Source organism: Charadrius vociferus, unplaced genomic scaffold (genome assembly GCF_000708025.1).
Source record: "Charadrius vociferus isolate BGI_N301 unplaced genomic scaffold, ASM70802v2 scaffold286, whole genome shotgun sequence".
NCBI lineage: Eukaryota > Metazoa > Chordata > Aves > Charadriiformes > Charadriidae > Charadrius > Charadrius vociferus.
The window spans coordinates 743,629-762,885 of record NW_009648967.1 but is presented as its reverse complement, the minus strand read 5'-3'; the positions used below and the strand labels follow the sequence as shown (position 1 = coordinate 762,885).

At 38.9% G+C, this 19,257-nt stretch overlaps 1 protein-coding gene across 1 annotated transcript; it reads left to right on the top strand.

Moving 5' to 3' along the window:
• The first annotated feature begins 252 nt into the window (after positions 1-252).
• OSTF1 (osteoclast stimulating factor 1) lies at positions 253-15,704 on the top strand. Its single transcript, XM_009887719.1, has 10 exons — positions 253-271; positions 5,820-5,866; positions 6,491-6,541; positions 6,638-6,701; positions 10,747-10,800; positions 11,248-11,355; positions 11,824-11,873; positions 11,989-12,067; positions 12,536-12,634; positions 15,457-15,704. The coding sequence occupies exons 1-10, from the start codon at positions 253-255 to the stop codon at positions 15,513-15,515; spliced, it is 630 nt and encodes a 209-aa protein (XP_009886021.1). The 3' UTR covers positions 15,516-15,704.
• Positions 15,705-19,257: the final 3,553 nt, after the last annotated feature.

Below are 19,257 nucleotides of genomic sequence, written 5' to 3'. Positions count from 1 at the left end.
ATCAGCCATCCTCCTCCTTGCTCCCATAAGGCTGCAACCAAGCACTTGAGAAACAAGTGTACTCCAACTTGATTAAAAACAACTAATTTGAATCCCCACCTGTGACAAATGGACCAACAAGAGAATATATGCATAAGATTTGGGTTGTGGGGAAGAAGGAGGACAGTTTGCATGTTCCAGGGCCTATGCTGGTTTCAGAGTCTCCTCCCAGAATATGTATAACTTGGAATATGAATTTTATACATATTCGAGATGGATTTCTCTGAAGGAAGTGAGAAACATCTTCTCCTTGACCTCACAGAAAGCGTGGTGGCAAAAAGACTGTGTTTGTTTTCTCAATGTTGGCCTAAGAACCTGCCAAGGAATTACACAACCTGGCAATGCCAGCAATTCAAAGTAACAATCTTTTGGTCAAGTGACAATATCAAAGCTAAGCTGCAGACTGGAATAATTTGTGATATGCTTGCAGTTTGCTTTAGTAAACAAAGATATGTTCCATGTTATCATCTGCACATCTCTTTGGAGATGTGCAGTTTTATTAGAAGGACCTTATGGCCAGACTGAAACATTCTTTTCTGGCTTCTCAGGAACTCTGAAATAAGGTGCTTTACACCTACACCTTCAAACAGGAATAAAAGTAGTGGAAATACATTTTACAGGAGTGCAGTTTGTATTTTGGCATTTTGCTCACAGGATCTTTCACAGAGACATAACAGAGTGCCACACAGCATTTAAGGATTGCTACAACCGAGACAGAAAAAAGTGGAGACCCCAATGGTTAGAGAACCATCTTCCACTTCTAAGCAGTGCTTGTTAGAAAGGGGAAGTGAACATAGGGCATACAAATCAGAGGGAAGGAAGAGGGGAAGGTGTATTAAACAAACAAACATTGAAAAGAATGCAAAGGTTTGACTGGTACCAGTGTAGATGACAAACTGTGGTAGCCCAGGAACAACCACAGACTGCAACAGTTGGTCTCTGGACTAAAAGGAACAAATAACATTTGTTTATAGAAAATCAGAATCAAGAATAGTCTCATGGAAGACACGTGCACACAGTTTCACAAATTAATTTTGACTGGCACAGTTTAATGCTGAAATCTTCTGTTGATTGATGGAAAACTGTCTCCCATGGTAGGGACCCCAAAGAGCGTGAGGCCTCCTCCCCTTGAGGAGGACGGAGCGGCAGAGACAGCTTGTGATGAGCAGACCACAACCCCCATTTCCCATCTCCCTGCGCTGCTCGGAGGGAGGAGGAGGTAGAGAATTTGGGAGTGAAGCTGAGCGCAGGAAGGATGGAGAGGTGTGTGGGGGGAGGTGTTTTAAGATTTGATTTTATTTCTGATTACTCTGATTTTGACCAATAATAAATTAAATAAATTTTCCCCGAGTCGAGTCTGTTTTGACCGTGATGGTAATTGCTGAGTGATCTCCCTGTCCTTATCTCGACCCACGAGCCATTATATTTTCTCTCCCCTGTGCAGCTGAGGAGGAGAGTGATAGAATGGCTTTGCTGGGCACCTGGTGTCCAGCCAGGTCAACCTCCAACAGTGCTGGAAGTTCAGCCTAACTCAAATATCTAAATAAGTACTGCCATGCAGGGTCGGGTCCCTTCTTTTTTTTTCTTTTTTTTTTTTTTTTCTTCTTTCTCTTTAACAGGAGAAAGCAAATAAGAGGAAAGCAGAGAATACTTTGGTGGCAAGTTGAGTAAAAAGGGGGATTTTAATGCTAGTGTCTGTAGTGGTATAGAGAAGCTGGGATAAAAGAACAGAAAGGAAGTGGGGAGGGGGGGAAGCATCACTGTGAGAGAAACAGTAACTCCTTGTTGTGAAAACACTTAGCACTTATTTGGAAACAGTGTTATGTTAATGATACTGTAATTAATTAAAAATCAACCTCAATTTCGAGGAGGAAACAAAAAGCATCTAGTCTTTTGAGAAAATGGTCTTTTTTTTATTGCTTTGTATTACAAAGCTCAGCAGTTTCAGTTCAGTACGTATCAGAAGCTTCATTTTTAAGCTGTTACTGTTCATTGCCTCAGTTCCTTTACTTTTATGCGTTTAGCTGGGAGAAGGTCATATTAGACATCTTAGTTGCCTGTTTCATTTCCTGATAAAAGCAGGAGACGTTTGTAGAAGTTATCCAAAATAATTTGAAGGGCATGAGGGCAGCTCAACCTGATAAAGGCATTTGTTTTATGTTGCTGGTTAGAGAGAATCATTAGTTTGACTCCTTTACCCTGTTGTGTTGCTGGGGGAGGGCAAATTTTGGCTTGGGGTGTTCGTATGCTAATAATATTTGTATCTGTTTAGTAAGTGTAATAAGTTATCTTTTTTAATTTGTCAGATAGTTGTTTTGCAGATGTTTAATGCAAATTCAGTAAGAACGAAAAAGACAGCCTTATGGCTAAAGTATGGGATTGGATAGAAAAACCATTTAAATTTCTCCCTGCACTTAGAAAAAGATTTATTGTGGGACACATCACTGCACTGTGCCTCCATTTCCTTTGTTTTTAAAAGGGATACTCCCATTGTTAGCCGTGCTGGGAATAAAGTCAATAACGGGCTGCCTGGTACTTTGAAATCTTAAAAAGGTACATGTGCATTCTATATTCTGGCTATTTTGTTCTCTAGGAGTATATGGTGGGGAGGTGCAGTCAGTCAACTTTGATAAGTTCAAATCAGTGCTGATGTATTAATGCTCCCTCCTACATGAATCTTACAGTGTGGTTCGTAGTGTAGAGATGGTAGTAAGGGGGGGCACAGGAGGTCCTCAGGCACCTTCTAACTTTTTGCTTACTCCAAAGGACATCTGCCAGTGGAAGCTCTAAGTCTGTCTGCATGCCGAGGGATGGGCATTGTTGATAAGAGTACTTCAACTGATTAGAGGTACTTATGTGCTTAGTAAAATACAATTTGTTGGTATTTGCAGAACTGAGATTCAAGTTTAATGTTCCCTTTGTGTCCTTACATTTTGTTATTTTAAGTCTTCTAGACTGATTTTTTTGCATTAAAATTTGGCACAAATAACTGCCATGCTAAGTGCTGAAGTCCTGTTGTTCTTAGCTCTTAAATGCAGCAGTACAACCAGGCTTAATGCCTGTTTTCATTACATATTATATATTTAAATACTTAAAAGGTTGGTGCTAGTAATGAGTAGTCTTTAACTCACACATAAGGTGCTGCAAAATTAACATTAACCATCCCTGCAGTTCTATAGATGCAAATCTGTACTGTGTATTTCATCACAGAAAAGTGTTTTGGAATGTGTGGTGCTGTGTGCGACACCACAGCTTGACATTTGAGGAAGTAACTCTGTTTCAGTTGTATAGAATTAAAAAAAGAAAAAAAAAAAAAAACAAAAAAACAACCCTAACCATGAATTGCCCTTTGTTTAAACATTTCAGCACTACTTGTACCAGCATCAGTGTTTCCATCCTTCTTTTCCTCCCCTTAGGGTGTGATAGCTTTAGAAAACCTGTTGTCACAGATGTGGGACATTACTACAGGAAACACATAACACACACAACACTGTTTCTTGCTTTTCCCTGTCTTCTGCCATCTTCTCATTTCCCCTTTTAATATTTCTTACTCTTCCCTTTTATTGTCCATTTCCTCCTTTTACTTACATAAAACCTTGAAAATTGGTGGGTGATGGTTAAAGTTGCCAAAGTTGTCAGTGTGCAGTTCTATCTTGTGTTTTTCTGTCATCTATGTAAGAAAGCCAAGGAGAAGGGACAGTAAGTACTCTGTCACCCATCCTGTTTTGTCATCGCTTGTTGTTTTTTCTTTTTTTTCTTTTCTTTTTTTTTTTTTTTGGTTTGACTTCTTCCCAGCTGCAGTTCAGACATTTAATTCTTAGATCTCTCATTAGATCTCTTAGAGCTAGGAAACGTTACTGTTGCTGTCCTTGTTCATCATTTCTGTATGGGTAACGAGCAGAACAGAGGTTTCATCCTTTTTAGCTGTTGCCACAGTGCAGCTATTTAGTTTCTGAGGCAAAGGTCTGAGAAGTGTTGGACCTTTTATGTCTAGGAAATGGCTGCTCTGTGAGAGAGAGAAACAGTAAAACTATTGAAATTCTATGGTATTATTAAAAAATGAGATCTGGGAGGAGTCTGGGATACAGTTACAAATTGGAAGAAAAGTCATATATACAGTGTTTGCATGCATTTGGCAATATAGAAAGTTTACATGGATTAATTTTATGGTTATACTTTTACATATACTTAGCTTCCAAGAAGCCTGAGACAGAGGACTACAGAAATGTTTTCCTTAATAGTTACGCCTTGGTAAATACAAGTTCATAAACACGTGCTGTGGCATGGTTCTTGCTAGGGAATATCCAGAGGTATTTGAAAACAAGACTGCTGCAAAATGACAGTTTATATAGTTGGGTACTATCCTCCTTTCTCAAGCTTGTCAGCGTGTATACATTTAGACTGACATTTCTAAAGCCCTTACGTTGACTTTATCAAATGATCACTCTTGTGGGTAGGCTTTTAGGTACTGGGGTAACAAAGCCTACATTTAGCAAGAAACAGGCAAAAAAATTTCTAGCAGTGGTTCTTTGTTACAGAAAGGCAAAGGCTTATCCTTGAGATATAAGGAAACCTACTCCCTTCTTACTCAGTTCTCTCCATATAATACGCTACGTAAGATTTTGTGTATGCACACTTTATTGTACAGAACTAACCTTTGTCAGTAAGCTCATCAGCTTCTCTGAGGATACAAAATAGCCTGGGCTATTTTGTGTGGTCTAAGTAATGCGTTGTCCTGATGGACCAAATACTGCCTGAATCACAAGTTGATCTATATAAACATGTAAAGTATAGTGTAAGAACCTGAAATACAGCTACATACTTAAGATATTTAAAAGTAAACAAACCCACATACTTAAGACTTCAGATATTCAAAAGTAAACAATACAGAACAGTCTGCATAATATATTTTTCTATTGAGTTCAGTGGACTTTAGTTAATAAAATCATGTAAGATACATGTTTCTTCTCCTGTGCTCACCTTATACTTTCTGCTCAGTGCCCTTGAAATGTACGTTTATTGAATTTTTAAAAAATGTTTATAGGGGCGCTTCTTCTACAGTTTATAGAATTAAATCTGTGCCTCTCTGCATTAAGGTTATCTTTTCTTGGCTTGGATGCTGCTGACAGTCTCTTCAAAACTGCCTCATTAAACTAAACATTGCCCACTTAGTGGAATTGTGAACACTGTAGCTTATTTTAAGCATCTGAACAGAACACCATGTCAGCTGTACATTCCATAAATAGGACTTGGTGACCATTTGTCATTTTTCTTAAATGCAATGATTTCTATGCTACTGCATTATTTTCCTAATTAGTAAAGCCTACAAGTAAGTATGAGAACAAGTTGCAGATGTTGGTCGTCATTGTTTTGTTTCTTTATTCTTTCCTTAATTCTGTATCCTTTGACAGATCTGATATGATTAGTAAAATATATACAACGTGTATGAGTGTGTGTGGGTGATATGACTGAAACCACACTTTGCTGCAGAAATCGATGGCAACACTTTAGTTGACTTGCATGGTGAGCTACGAAGACCGTATTAGGTGTGCACAAGAGGCAGCTTACATTTAGCTGATCATTTGGCCCATTTCTTTTAAAACCCATGCTGCTGGGTTGAGTCTTTTTGTCATGACTTTCATTGACAGAGGCATGGCACAAAATCATTCAGCCAGCAGCTGTAAGGGTTAAGGAAAGGAATTTATTTGGATTTGAGAGCTGTATGTGTATGCTGTGTTTAGAAGGCACACTACTGATACTGTTCATTTTTTCTTTTTTAGGACAGGTTAAAGTGTTCAGGGCCCTGTATACGTTTGAGCCCAGAACGGTAAGTACATCTAAATTTTAGGCTTTTGAGGAGCTTACTTTTAATCTTGTCTGTAATAACATTTCTTCAGTTCTGCTAGGGTTGGCCTCTTAGACTTACTGTACTATGGTTTCAATGAAAAAGCCTGTTGATGGATAATGGTTCTTAGTGTGAGTAAAACTGCCTGATTAATCATCACTCTCCTTTTTTAAAGTCCAGCTTTTCTTCAAAGCAGCATGCTTTCTTCTTTCATATCAGTTACCTGCAATTTAAGATCAGCAATCTAATTGATTTTTTTTTTTTTCTTCCAAAGGCAGCAAAGATAATTGAGAACTAAGAGATGTGATGAACTGGGACCAACCAAAACAGGGATGTAGATAACAAACAGAAAATATATTTCACTGCTTTTGTTGCACAGGGCTCTATTGGAAAGGCCACAGGCTTTTTCTTTAGTTGTCAGAAAGGAATCCAAATCCAAAAAGTTAGCTGTAGGCAAGTCAAACTACAGTATGAAAGACTGTCACACTATTGCCTACTTGGTAGAGAATTTGAGTGACTGTTATTTTGAAAGAAGGGAGATTTGTTTTACATAAGTGCACGCATTCACATTTTTGTTTACTCTTCCTTTTTTAATTTTTTTTAAAGCCAGATGAACTGTACTTTGAAGAAGGAGATATCATTTACATCTCGGACATGGTGAGTATAAGACATCCCATACAGTCTGAATACTTCTGAGATTATTTTTGAGATGCAGCATATCCCTTCGAAAATATTTTTTTCTTTTCTCTGCAGAGTGATACCAATTGGTGGAAAGGAACTTGCAAAGGGAGAACTGGACTAATTCCAAGCAACTATGGTAATTTCCAGAATATTTTCATTTGTTAAGGTCATTCATAATCAAAGGAAATCACTAAATAAAAATAACTGGTACGCTTATCTTCCGAAACTGGTTACAGTATTGGCATTGAATAGTCCTCTACCAGAGTATTTCTGAATACATTAGCAATAACAGTCACCACTGTACATCAGCAGTGGACAGGCCGTCTTATGTTTTTATAACCTGAAGATAACATGAGTTGGCCAAGTATTCATGTTTCTGGTTGTGCAGGTAACAGCAGTAGGTGTTCTGAGTTTTGAGGGGAAGAACACTTGGATCTAAAGGATGGTTTTACAGACAGCACGTGAAACTGGTAGGCTTGTATTCTTGATACCCTCAGTGAATGTGTTGCAGTTTTTAAGATCTTCTTATTAGCAGTATCTTGGCTATGTTCCTTCAGTCTGTACATTGTCATTTTCTTTTTTAAGTGGACCTAAGGATGGACAGATGCAGCCTTTAGTAGCTTTGAGATCAAGAAGTCTGACACAGCATGGAGTGGCTCTTTACAGAGATAAATAATCAATATTGGAATTGTTAAGTAAACCTGCATATGGACAGGAAGCTATCGCAGATTGTGAGCAATTCTGTAGACCTTCTTTGATTACTTTTTTTTTTCCACTTAAGAAACAGGGCTGTTTTGTTTGGCATTTGTCGGTTTTTAAATAACATATTCAGCCACAGAAAACATTGTTTTCTTGGGGATTGCACCATTTAAGTATCCCATACCTGTTTGGACTGAATAGAAATTGCTTTTTCAGATTGAACTAAAATCATTTTGAAAAGCCATGAGTACAGACAACACAGCACAATTCTTCCAAGTTGTCTCTGGAAATGTAGTCAGAGTAGCAGTGTCACATGGGCAGATTGTGTCAAAACTACTAATACATTAGTAACTGTGGTAGCTTCATGTTGGCCCTTCTTCACTGGGAGACATCGTGGTAGCAACACTATGGTTTCCTGTCCTGACTTGTAGTTAGTAGAAATACATGAATAGAAGCCTATGGTGCAGTTAGTGAGACCATGACATCAAATTTCACTTTAGTTTGTGACTTCCAGACTGATTCTGCTCTTGCCATCTGCCAGAGGTGATCACTTACCTACACTCAGATTTCTTTTGAACATTTAGGTGTGTTATATTTAAAATAAAACCAACAACTTATTAATGCAGTTTGTGTTCCCATTGACATAATTTGGAAAAGTTGCTTCCAGAGTGCTTTACTGAAAAGTTACCTGAACAACAGTTCAAGTTCCATTTTAGGCTGGGCAGGGGAAGGTGGGGTGGGATCTGCACGTTTGTGAAAATTTCATGCGTAAGCAGAAGAGAAGCCTCTGCAGACCCGAAGAACAAAGAATACTGGGAACATGTCACAGAATCACAGAATTTTCGGAGTTGGAAGGGACCTCTAGAGATCATCTAGTCTAACTCCCCTGCTAAAGCCGGATTGCCCAGAACACATTACTGAGGACTGCATCCAGGTGGGTTTTGAAGATCTCCAGAGAAGGAGACTCCACAACCTCCCTGGGCAGCCTGTGCCAGTGCTCTGTCACCCTAACTGTAAACAAGTTTTTCCGTGTATTGGAACGGAACTTCCTATGTTCCAACTTGCACCCATTGCCCCTCATCCTGTCACTGGGAACCACCAAGAAGAGTCTGGTTCCATCCTCCTTCAACCCACCCTTTAGATACTTGTAAGTAGTAATAAGGTCTCCCCTCAGCCTTCTCTTCTCCAGGCTAAAGAGTCCCAGCTCTCTCAGTCTTTCCTCATAAGGGAGATGCTCCAATCCCTCAATCATCTTGGTTGCCCTTCGCTGGACTCTCTCCAGCAATTCCCTGTCCCTCTTGAACTGGGGAGCCCAAAACTGGACACAGTATTCCAGTTGTGGCCTCACCAGTGCCGAGTAGAGGGGGAGAATGACCTCCCTCGACCTACTGGTCACACTCTTCCCTATGCAGCCCAGGATTCCATTGGCCTTTTTGGCGACAAGGGCACACTGCTGGCTTTATGGATAATTTACTATCTACCAGGACCCCCAAATCCTTCTCCTCAGAACTACTTCCCAGCAAGTCCACCCCTAACCTATACTGGTGCCTGGCATTCTTCCTCCCCAGGTGCAGGACCCTACACTTGCTTATGTTGAACCTCATTAGGTTCCTCTCTGCCCAGCTCTCCAGCCTGTCCAGGTCACGCTGGGTGGCAGCGCAGCCCTCTGGAGAGTCAGCCACCCCTCCCAGTTTGGTATCACCAGCAAACTTGCTGAGGATACACTCTGTCTCCTCATCCAGGTCATTAATGAATATATTGAACAAAATTGGACCAAGTATCGACCCCTGGGGGACACCACTGGTTACAGGCCTCCTACTATACTTCATGCCACTGATCACAACCCTCTGAGTCCTGTCACACAGCCTGCTCTCAGTCCACCTCACTGTCACCTCATCTAGCCCACACTTCCTCAGCTTCCTAATGAGGATGTTATGGGAGACAGTGTCTTCTGATTTAGACGAACTGAAAAATCCCCACCCGGCAGTTGCCACTGTTAGGACTGCCTAGGTTCCGTCTTAAACATTGAAACACTGTGATCTCCTGTGCTCTTCTACAACCTTTTTGCAAAATTTGGAGACAGAGCTGAAACTACTGAGCCTCTGGTGGGATCTTGTGCTCCATCTGCTGGGCTTGAAGAAACACATTTGAAAAGACTGAATGGATGAGCTGATGAGGACAGAATCAGTACTAGCTGCATCAAAAATACTTGTTACTGAACTTCTGACAAGAATTTTCTAAAGACAAAGTTATTTTTTAGGCTTTTGAGTTGTTGCTAGTGTTAATGCTTTCTGCTGTGCACAGCAGGCACTGCTCAGTATGACCAGTATGTTCATGGTCTGCTTGTGTAATGGCTGTCTGCTCTGGGGCTGGCTTCTCTGGCTCTGCTTTAGGATTGTGTTCACTGTTTGCACAAATTTTTTTAAACTCAAATATCAGAATCTAGCATTTGCGTTTTATTTTACTCACAGCTAGAGAGATAAGCATGTGAAATCTTGAAATTACAAGCATTATGGAAGAAATGCACACCAAAGTAAGAAAAGATCTGGATAGGCCACAACAGTCTTGAGACTCTTATTTCTGGTAATTGACATATGTTACATTTGCTTGCATTGCGTCCAATTACAGTAACAGTTTGATCTGAGGAACACACTTTCACATTCCCCCTGCCTCCTGTAACAAGCCACAGTGCAAGGGCTTAGAGAGCCTACTCATCTCAGATTGTACACTGTCCTACTTGCCTGTACCCTTAGTAGTCACAGGACTTTCCACCTAGAAAAGAAGTTTTTAAGAAAGAGTTTCCAGGTCATGGTCCTGCTGCCAACGGTTTCACAGCGCTGTTCATTTTCTTTTGGTTGTTGCAACAGCACAGAGGCCAGGGACTGTTTACTGTTCCTCTCTAATAAAACCTAAAGCTTGTGAGATGAAGAAAAGGTCTACAGAAGCCTGAACTTCAATCTGCCCGTCACAACATACATTGTTTAAGTGGTTTGGATTTGCAGACATCCTGCAAGTTTTCACGGATAATCAAAAATCTCCATAAAACAAATAGGAAGCCTATTGACAGATTTTTTTTTTTTTTTAAGTTACCCTTCCCAGGCCCCTGGGAAATAATCCACTCATAAGTACAGATGGTAAGCTGTAGGTTGAATGCCTAGCCACATGCAGCTGCTCAAAACTATCTTACAAGTGTAGAAAAGGAAGTAACAACAGAGATGAAATATGGCCCGATTCTTGGTGGCTTGCAACCACTGATCAATTTGATGCTCCTGTTTAAAGTTTGCACAAGCTCTTCTCTGAATTGCTTTCCTATATACAGGAAATTGAGGTGCATCTGCCTAGTCCGTCACTCACAAATCCCCTTTCACATTAGAATCAAATATGTATTACTGTTTCTTCTGTAATAAATCAAAGTTCTATTTCCACACAGGTGTCAAATATTTTTCAGAAGTAGTTATAATTTACTCTTGGTTTCATTTCAGTGGCAGAGCAAGCCGAGTCTATTGATAACCCACTTCACGAAGCTGCCAAACGTGGTAAGTGTGATTTGGTTTTTAGTTGTGGAATGCTAAAGGGTGATTTGTTTGTTTTTGCCATAATAATATATTTAGAATTAAAATGTCCTGTCTGTTTTGGTTGTCTGGTATCTTGAACAAGTTACCTGGTAAGTTTTGCAGCTTTCAGAAGCTGAGCCAGTTTACAGCCTGATAGAAGTGCCACTCTATGATTGTGTACATAGAAAAAGAATTTGGTACCATCCATTTAACTACATAGGGTTGTAAAGGTCTTCTGGGAGTGGTAGAAAAGATGTTTGCTATGACTTGGACTGTTTGTTTTATGAATGGTAAGTGTTGCTGCTAATCACTTTTTCTCCTCGTAAGTTCATAGGACTGACACTCTTCAGAAAGAACTACGTGCCTTTAATGGTACTGTTAACTTTGCAAATAAAAAAAAAAATAATCAAAACTGAATTTGTCTTTCAGGCAACCTGAGCTGGTTGAGAGAGTGTTTGGATAATCGAGTTGGGGTCAATGGCTTAGACAAAGCTGGAAACACAGCTCTGTACTGGGCATGCCATGGAGGCCACAAAGGTATCAAAGAATTAATTTGAAATTACTGTTCTCTGGTTTTCTTGATTTGCTTGTTAGACTGATTGCTAAAATTGCAGTACTAAATATTAAAGCCAGGATTTTTTTAAGTTTACTCTAGTTTTTTTAAGAGAAGTTAAACCTAGAAGAGAGGTTCAGCTTCATCAAATGCTTTGTGTTTTGTTGTTGCTGGTGAAGCAGGCATTCTAATCAGCGTAACTGTTAGAAGCAGAGTGGGAAGAAGGACAGACCAAAAAGAAGTGTTGTATTGTTCTGGGTATTTTATGCAGTAGTGTATCTTTGTGACTAACGGTTGTTTGCTCAATGCAGCCTGACTGTTACAGATTTTCATTAGTTGATTGGGTCACTCTTTCATTGAATCTTAACCAAAATTTATACCATGAATGCAATAAAGCCTTTTTGCTTCCACTAAATTTTTCTCTTTATTCCCCCCCTCCCTGTTTTCTGCAGATATAGTGGATGTTCTGTTTACCCAGGCAAACCTAGAGTTAAACCAACAGGTAGGTTAAAGCAACAGACCCTTACAGTAGAGGTGTGATGTTATTCATCCTTGGTACAAGCTGAAAGTTTTTTTGCTGTATTTTAATCCTGTTGCTTTTCCCTCTAACTCCACAGAACAAATTGGGAGACACAGCTTTGCATGCTGCTGCATGGAAAGGTTATGCAGATATTGTAGAGATGCTGCTGGCAAAGGGTAAAGATCTTCACCAAGGTTTCAACAATCTGTGTGGCAGACTAGATTCCTGAATGTTTATTAATCTGTATTTTTTAACTGTTTTCCTATAACACAGGTACAGTCGTTAGCCAGCTTACCTGCCTGACTTTGTAAGGCTTGCAGAAAATTCTGGCAGCTGTTTGGGAAGTAGACATCTCACCTGCTAAAGATAAATTTCATCCTGCTTTGCAGACAAGATTAGGCACTTAACCCCCAAACACCAATGACATCTGCTTCCTGGAAAGGGAGAGCAGCCAGCGAGTTCCCTAGCCAAATGTAGTTTATCGAAGAGCATCCATAGCTTTTAGTCTGCTTCAGAGCAGTCCACAGATGAGATTCCTTTGTCCATTACTATTCTACCCATGCTACTGAAACTCATATCATAATAACCATTGCTCAAGAAATAGCTGGGACAGTGATTCATAATGAAAATTTTCTGTTACAAAGGGGCAAGAACAGATCTGAAGAACAATGAGAAGAAATTGGCTTTAGACATGGCAACCAATGCAGCTTGCGCTTCCCTGCTTAAAAAGAAACAGAGTGCAGGTATTTCTGATTTTATTACCTTGATACATTTTTCCTTTTTAGAGGACGCTTAATATTTTGACCAGATATAAATATGTTGATAGCTGTAAAAAAAACACTTGGGACCTACATGGTCTAAGAGTTATGTTTGGAAGGATTCACTTGAGAGGGTTAGTTCAGCAGGGTTATGATAGAGATCTGTGGTTTGTCACGTTCAGTGTTGGTGGCTCCACACAAAGTGCCATCTTGTGTCAACAAGAGGCAAAAGAGTTCAGAAGGTGCAGAAATAGTAAGGGAAGGAAATGGAAGACGTGCCCTTCAGAGTGGAGAGACAGAAAGCAAGGATGGAAACTACTTTAAAAGCAGCATACCACAAGGGACAGGGTATGAGAGTAAAACAATGCAGTATGTTCCCCCTCATGCCTATCTGTTCCTCGAAACTAAGCCAAATGAACACCAACAGAAGCTCCTCTTTTATTTTCTTAGTGCTAATTTTTTAGAATTTCTTATTCCTGTGTCTCTGTGAGTGACTCTCTAATAGAGAAATAAAGAATGAATGCTTTCAGGTGTTTATGAAAATACTCTTGCTGCCTCCTGCTTGTGTTCATCTCTCCTGATAGCACAGTGTCCATGTACAAATACTGAATTGTTCAGTATCACATAATTAATGTTACCTGTAGCTTTCAGGAGGCTGAAGTTGGAGTGGGACCCTAGGTGAATTACACAAAAAAAAAGAGAAATTACTTAAAAACACAAGCAGAGTTACAGCTTGTAGCAGTGGGATATGCAGTCTAGCAACTGTATTATCACAGGGCTAGTGAGAACAGAGGGAATGCTTACCTGCGGTTGGCTAGTGGTTATGGGAATTAAATGGTGGAACAGCTGACTGCAGCTTTAGAAGGCCAAGAAGAGCAGTTGCAGCAAAAATACTGTCCAGTTTTTTGATAGAGGTAATACCAGGATTTCCCAGAAAACCTTGACAAAGTATTTGTATCAATTTTGACTCTGAGGAAAGCAGTTGTAACCAAGGGCAGAAATTTTTCCATTTTCATATTTTTTTCTAATGTTAGTTAATCGCTGTTAGGAACACTTATTTAATCTTTGCCTGTCAATTGTAGGCATGTGGTACAGGAGTATTTTCTGTTCTAATGTCCCTAATAATTGTATTAATATTTCATTTTCTGAAACTAGATAACTTATCTTCTACTTCTGGTGGATTTGCTTCACTCCCTCTAAATTAATTTTGTTTCATAACTGACTAATTTTTCATCCTTAGTCATTTCATCTGTCACCAGTCTCTGGTACCCTCAAACACTATCCTTTCTTGTTTGCCTTGATTTAAGAGCTGAAGTTCTCAATCTAACTGCAATTTCAATATTAGCTTCCTTGTTTGTTTTTCTGTCTTAATTTGGCTTTTTATAGTCTCTCTGGACACCACTGATCTGTATACTTCCCTTGTGTTTTGTATTTTCTTTGTTATTTTTATTCATTTCGTTCTTCTGTGTCTATTGATTCTACACTTCAGCATTTCTAATGTCTGTGAGTGAAACGATCGCTCTTTGTCAGAGATTCAGTCCTATATCAGCAGTCTTCCTGTCCCCAGTTTCACATCTGTTCGTATTTAGATGTGGCTTCTGTCATAGTCCATCTATAAAACGTTTTGTTTCATCCAAGGAAGCTTTTAAATGTTCAGTTTTGTGTTTTACGTGTATACACATGCATTCAAATGTCATGATTGCTGAAGTATATTCTAAGAAATAAAAGTTATTAAAGTCTTCTCATAGAAATGCAAAAAGATTGTAATTTGTGCAAGGGAACAGTTGTTGTACAGAAGAAATGGGATTTGTCCTTTCTTGAAGTACGGCCCCTTGAGCACAGGGCTCTACAATTTCTTTCTTTTCTTTCCTTTCTTCCTTTGCCACTTCTGCTACTCAAAAGGAAAAAAAAATTCTCTTAGATTTCTTTTATCAAAACAGTTAAGCAGGTCGGTTTTAAACTTGGTCATTTTTTGTCTTCCAGAAGTCTAGTGTAACATGAGTATCACTTCTGTAAATTATGCCAGTCTTGTTATGGCTGCAACCAGTATTTTTAATACTTTGTTTTAATATGTTATTGCAAAGCTATGACTGGCTAGGATCTTGTAGTTCCTGGCTCTCAGTAGTACAGTATAATTACATTATATATATAATCCATATTCCTATTCCCATGTATTTGAAAGTCTGTAGGCAATTAATCATCTATCACAAAAATCCCATGCTCTTTATCTTTGTACAGTCCCAAAAGTAGATGTAGTTCTCCAGGCACTGATGTACATCTGGTGAATGTACTTTCATACTTCTGTTTTCTGCTTAGTAGGCTTCAAAAGCAAAAGCTCGTAAGTAGATCTAAGAAATATTTATTCAGGAAAAAACCTAGATGAGAAAAGAGGGAGGAGAGAGAATAGATGGAATGTGTTTGATTTTAAGCAGAGAATGGCAGCCAGCTAGACACTCAGAATAAAACCATAGAGGCTCTTCCACCAACTCACCCATCCTTTCCTTTGCAATTTAAAGGTAATATATACAGAAAATAGAATAAAAGAGTTCCAGCTCTGCTGTACAGGTTCCAAGAAGCCAGAAGATGGCTCTTGAAGGTCGCAAACAGACTAAATCTTGTATGTAGGAGATGTGCTTACTGGCTTAGCCCTACCTTTGAGATCCAGATCTACAGCCTCATCTGTGTAGCCCTGACGTCTCTAAATAATAGAGGCATCAGGTTTCTCGGTTGCTGGTTTGCAAGCATTGCAAATGTGAGGCTTTTTCTGATTTTATCCTGGATTAATAGAGGGCTTTGTTTCTTTCCAGGTACAGTCCGAACATTAAGTAATGCAGAGGAATACCTCGACGATGAAGACTCCGATTAGCTTTTTTCATTCAGCCTAAAGAAATATAACTTGCATTGCCTATGTCGTTCCCAAAATATATCTTTACAACTGTAAAAATATCTTATAGAGTATTGCAGTCTTCCAATATAGCATATAAATGAGAGGGTGAGATCATGCTTTCCAAAGGAATAATCTTCATATGTGCCAGAAGATGCCACATTTTAAATCAGAGTTCCTTTGGAATTATCTCACAGAGGAAGTGTGGCATAATCTTCTTGTTGAATGGGCAGAGGACCATCTTCTAAACTCACAGGTTTCATCTCAGGCCTTCCCAGCAAGTGCCTTGTGTCTCTGGAATACACTCCTCAAACTGAAAGGTCCTTCTGGGACAGCAGTATACAACTGTTAACATTTCCCAAAATCTCCCTGGATATAGGTTCCTTTGTGCAGATAAGATAATAGTGGCAGAGTCAATACTGGCTGACAGGCATGAATGGAGAAGCTACTATAGAGGGTGTCCATCTTTTGCCCACATGGAGCCAGGAAGACAAGGTTTGCTTTTATTTTTTTGGAAAATTCCCGCCCCCTCCCCCCACATTCTTTCCCATACCCCTCTAAATAAGGGGTAGAATGACATGGGATGGTCTGCTGCGGATGCTTTGTCTTCTCTATTGCTATGGACCCAATCCCTGAAATGTAAACTCAGGTGAAATGCTTGCTGAAGTCAGTTTTGCTTGAGAAATACACTTAATTTTGGACTTAGTGATTTGATTGTTTTGCTTTTTGAAGTGCATTATGCTGAAATTATTCATAGTGAAAGGAAGACAGAATATTTTTCTATTTATCCTGCCTAAAACTTTTTTTACTGATAGCTTGCTTTTATTTTTTAAAAATGTTCTCATATTTTGTCCTAAATTACCTCAAAGCTTAAGTGTGTTTGACAGAATGAGGGAAGATATATATCGACTATACCAGAGTTATCTTTAGAAGAGGTATCTGAAGCTGAATAAACATTTTAAAAATGTATTGCTTCTTCCTGTGAATTAAAGAGAACTAAAAAATAAATTGAGCCACTTTGAAGCTTCCCTGCAGACTTAAAAATATGTACTTTCTTCAGATTGCTCAACTAACTGCAGCCAAGTATTATACCCTACTGAGGGGTACTTCCCTACTGTGATGGTAAGAAAAGTATTTCGGATACAGTCACATTTGCAATTTTTGTTGCTAACTTCCCTGTTAGCAAGTTTGACAGATTCAGTGCAACACAGCAGTCTATGATACTTAAAAACAAAACAAAACAAAAAAAAAACCATGAAAAAAGAAAAGCAAAAAAAATAGCTCTTGTGAAAGATTGGGGATAAACTAAAAGCTCTTCTGTAAGACTGGGGATAAACTAAAAGCTCTTCTGAAAGATTGGGGATAAACTAAAAGCTCTTCTGAAAGACTGGGGATAAATGAAAATCACACTAAGTATTTTAGAGATTAAAAGAAGTCTAGACCACTTTTAACATCCTAGTTTTGAAAATATATTAAACCAGATTTTTGTATTTTTTATTATCTGGAAAGAACTAGATAAAGATAGATCTTGTTAAATGAGCACTTACCAAAGAAAGCAGCACTTGATTGACCAGAACTGTGTAAGATGGAGGCATTGTGCAAGTAGTCATCTGCAGATATAATTCTAAACTGTTTAAGTGTTAAAACCATAGAACAAATGTTTTAGCCCTACTGTGATCAACTGAAGACCGATGTTTTATTTTGTGTGAACTGGAAGATCCTAGAGGGGAAGAAATAAAAACCAAAGCCACCAAGTATTTCTCTTTAGTTTTCATTAGAACAATTGTTGAACAGGACTCATAATAGACAGAGACTGTCCTGCTTCCCATTTTATCAACCAGCTTTTTTTACTAGCTCAGACTTTTATCACAGTCAAATTGCATGCATGCTGTTGATGAACGTGATGTAATTTCACAGTGCAAAGAAAAAAGGACCTGTAGTGAGAGGCTAGAGTAGCAAGAATGTTCATGTATCTGTTACATGAGTCTTTTTCCTGCATAAACAAAGCTCACAAGGTTAAAATTCTTCAGTGTTACAGGACATTGAGAGAATGGCTGTTCCGTGTCACCGTTTTCTCTATCAAGCTTTGGAGGCAGAGTTGGTATTTATAAATAACTCTGTGTGATGTCTTCTGCTGCCATGGGTTCGATATCCTACAAGTTAATTGCAGCATTTTATTTAAAAATTTAATGTTATGCTTACATCTGTGGAATTAGCTTCTGCCAGAAGACCATATGTTTTTCTGCAGAGAGATCTAGGTGCTGCAAGGGAAGAATGGTGACAGAAGCACAAGGTGGGCCCAAAGATTGTCTGTGAAATCCTTACTAGAGTGTCCTGAAGGAGGCACATTTACATCGCAAGGTAGCTAGCTAATGCTGTAATTTGTTTGTAGGACCAAAATTACTGCTTTTTCCCCCCCAACTTTGTTTGTCCTCATGCAACTGTCTATTCATCTTGTGAAATGCAGATCACTGTGAAAACTTTCAGGCAATAAATTACTTTTTGCCTCGCTCTAGCAGTTAAGTTTTGATTTAAAAAAGAAACAACACAAAGCAAAAGTCTTACAGCTAGAAGGAATTACAGCAGGAGTAAGATGACACAATATCTTCCTAGTTATGCAAACCTGGTTCCTCCCCTTACTTTTCTCCAATGTGTGTGTGTGTGACTGCAGACTCTTGGATGAATTTAAGATTCTTTCCAAGGACAGCTGCATTTGGGTTTGTAACAATTAGAAAAATAGGTTTCTAAGAAGAGCAGCAAAATGGAAGTTGTCAAGCTCTTGGTGTCTCTTAACTGCACATTGAAGGATATTCTGTCTTGTGTGCTTCTGGTTGGATTACGCGTGTGCCTTTCTATTGAAAATCAGCTATGTCCCAGTTAGAAGTGCTGTGCTGTTAGGGTATAGAAATTGTTCTGAATTATTTGAGGCTTTTTCAAACTAAACCAGTAAATTTTCTGTCTGCTTCATCAAAAATCAAATGGTTAATCTCTATTTTTTATAAAAGAAAATGGGACATTTCTTGAACTGCCTTTAGTGTAGTTCTTACAGTCCATGTGGATAATCGTAGAGTTATTACACTGTTTTACTAAGACAAACACCACCTTACTGAATTCAGCTCTTGGCACGTCCCATCACCTGAAATGCAATTTGCTTAAAACAGTTAAGGTCACATTAAATGTTTAAACTCAGTGGCCCCTTTTCTAACAGACTCTCCAGCTCCTTGAATACTAATTTCTGAAGACAGCATCATGTTTCTTATGTTGGAGTTTTATATCAAGGACCAAAGATAGCTAAAAGTAAGTTAGCCTGACCTTGTGATCATTTATGTGCTACAAAGTCAGGTGTTTAATTCAGTGATGTATACTGCATAATCAAAGATCTGTTTTCAGCAATTGCCACCTTCTAATGAAGCCATTGAAATGGAACACGGAACAGAGTAAAAAGTAACAGGCCATCCATCTGCTGCTTCTTGAGACAGATGTAAGCTGAAGTTGTGAAGAGTGTTCCAGGACAGTGTTGGTTGTACTGTACTTTGATCATATCAGGAGACAGAAACAAGCAGAAGTGGTTTTGAAGAACTTGGAATGGGATTCTTCAAAAGAGATTAATGTGGTATCAAATTAATTTATACAAAATCAGTATCCTCATTTGCTGAACAGATGAAAAGGAAACAGCTGTTTGTTTGTTTGTGGGTTGGTTTTTTTTAAAGCTACACAATAAAAG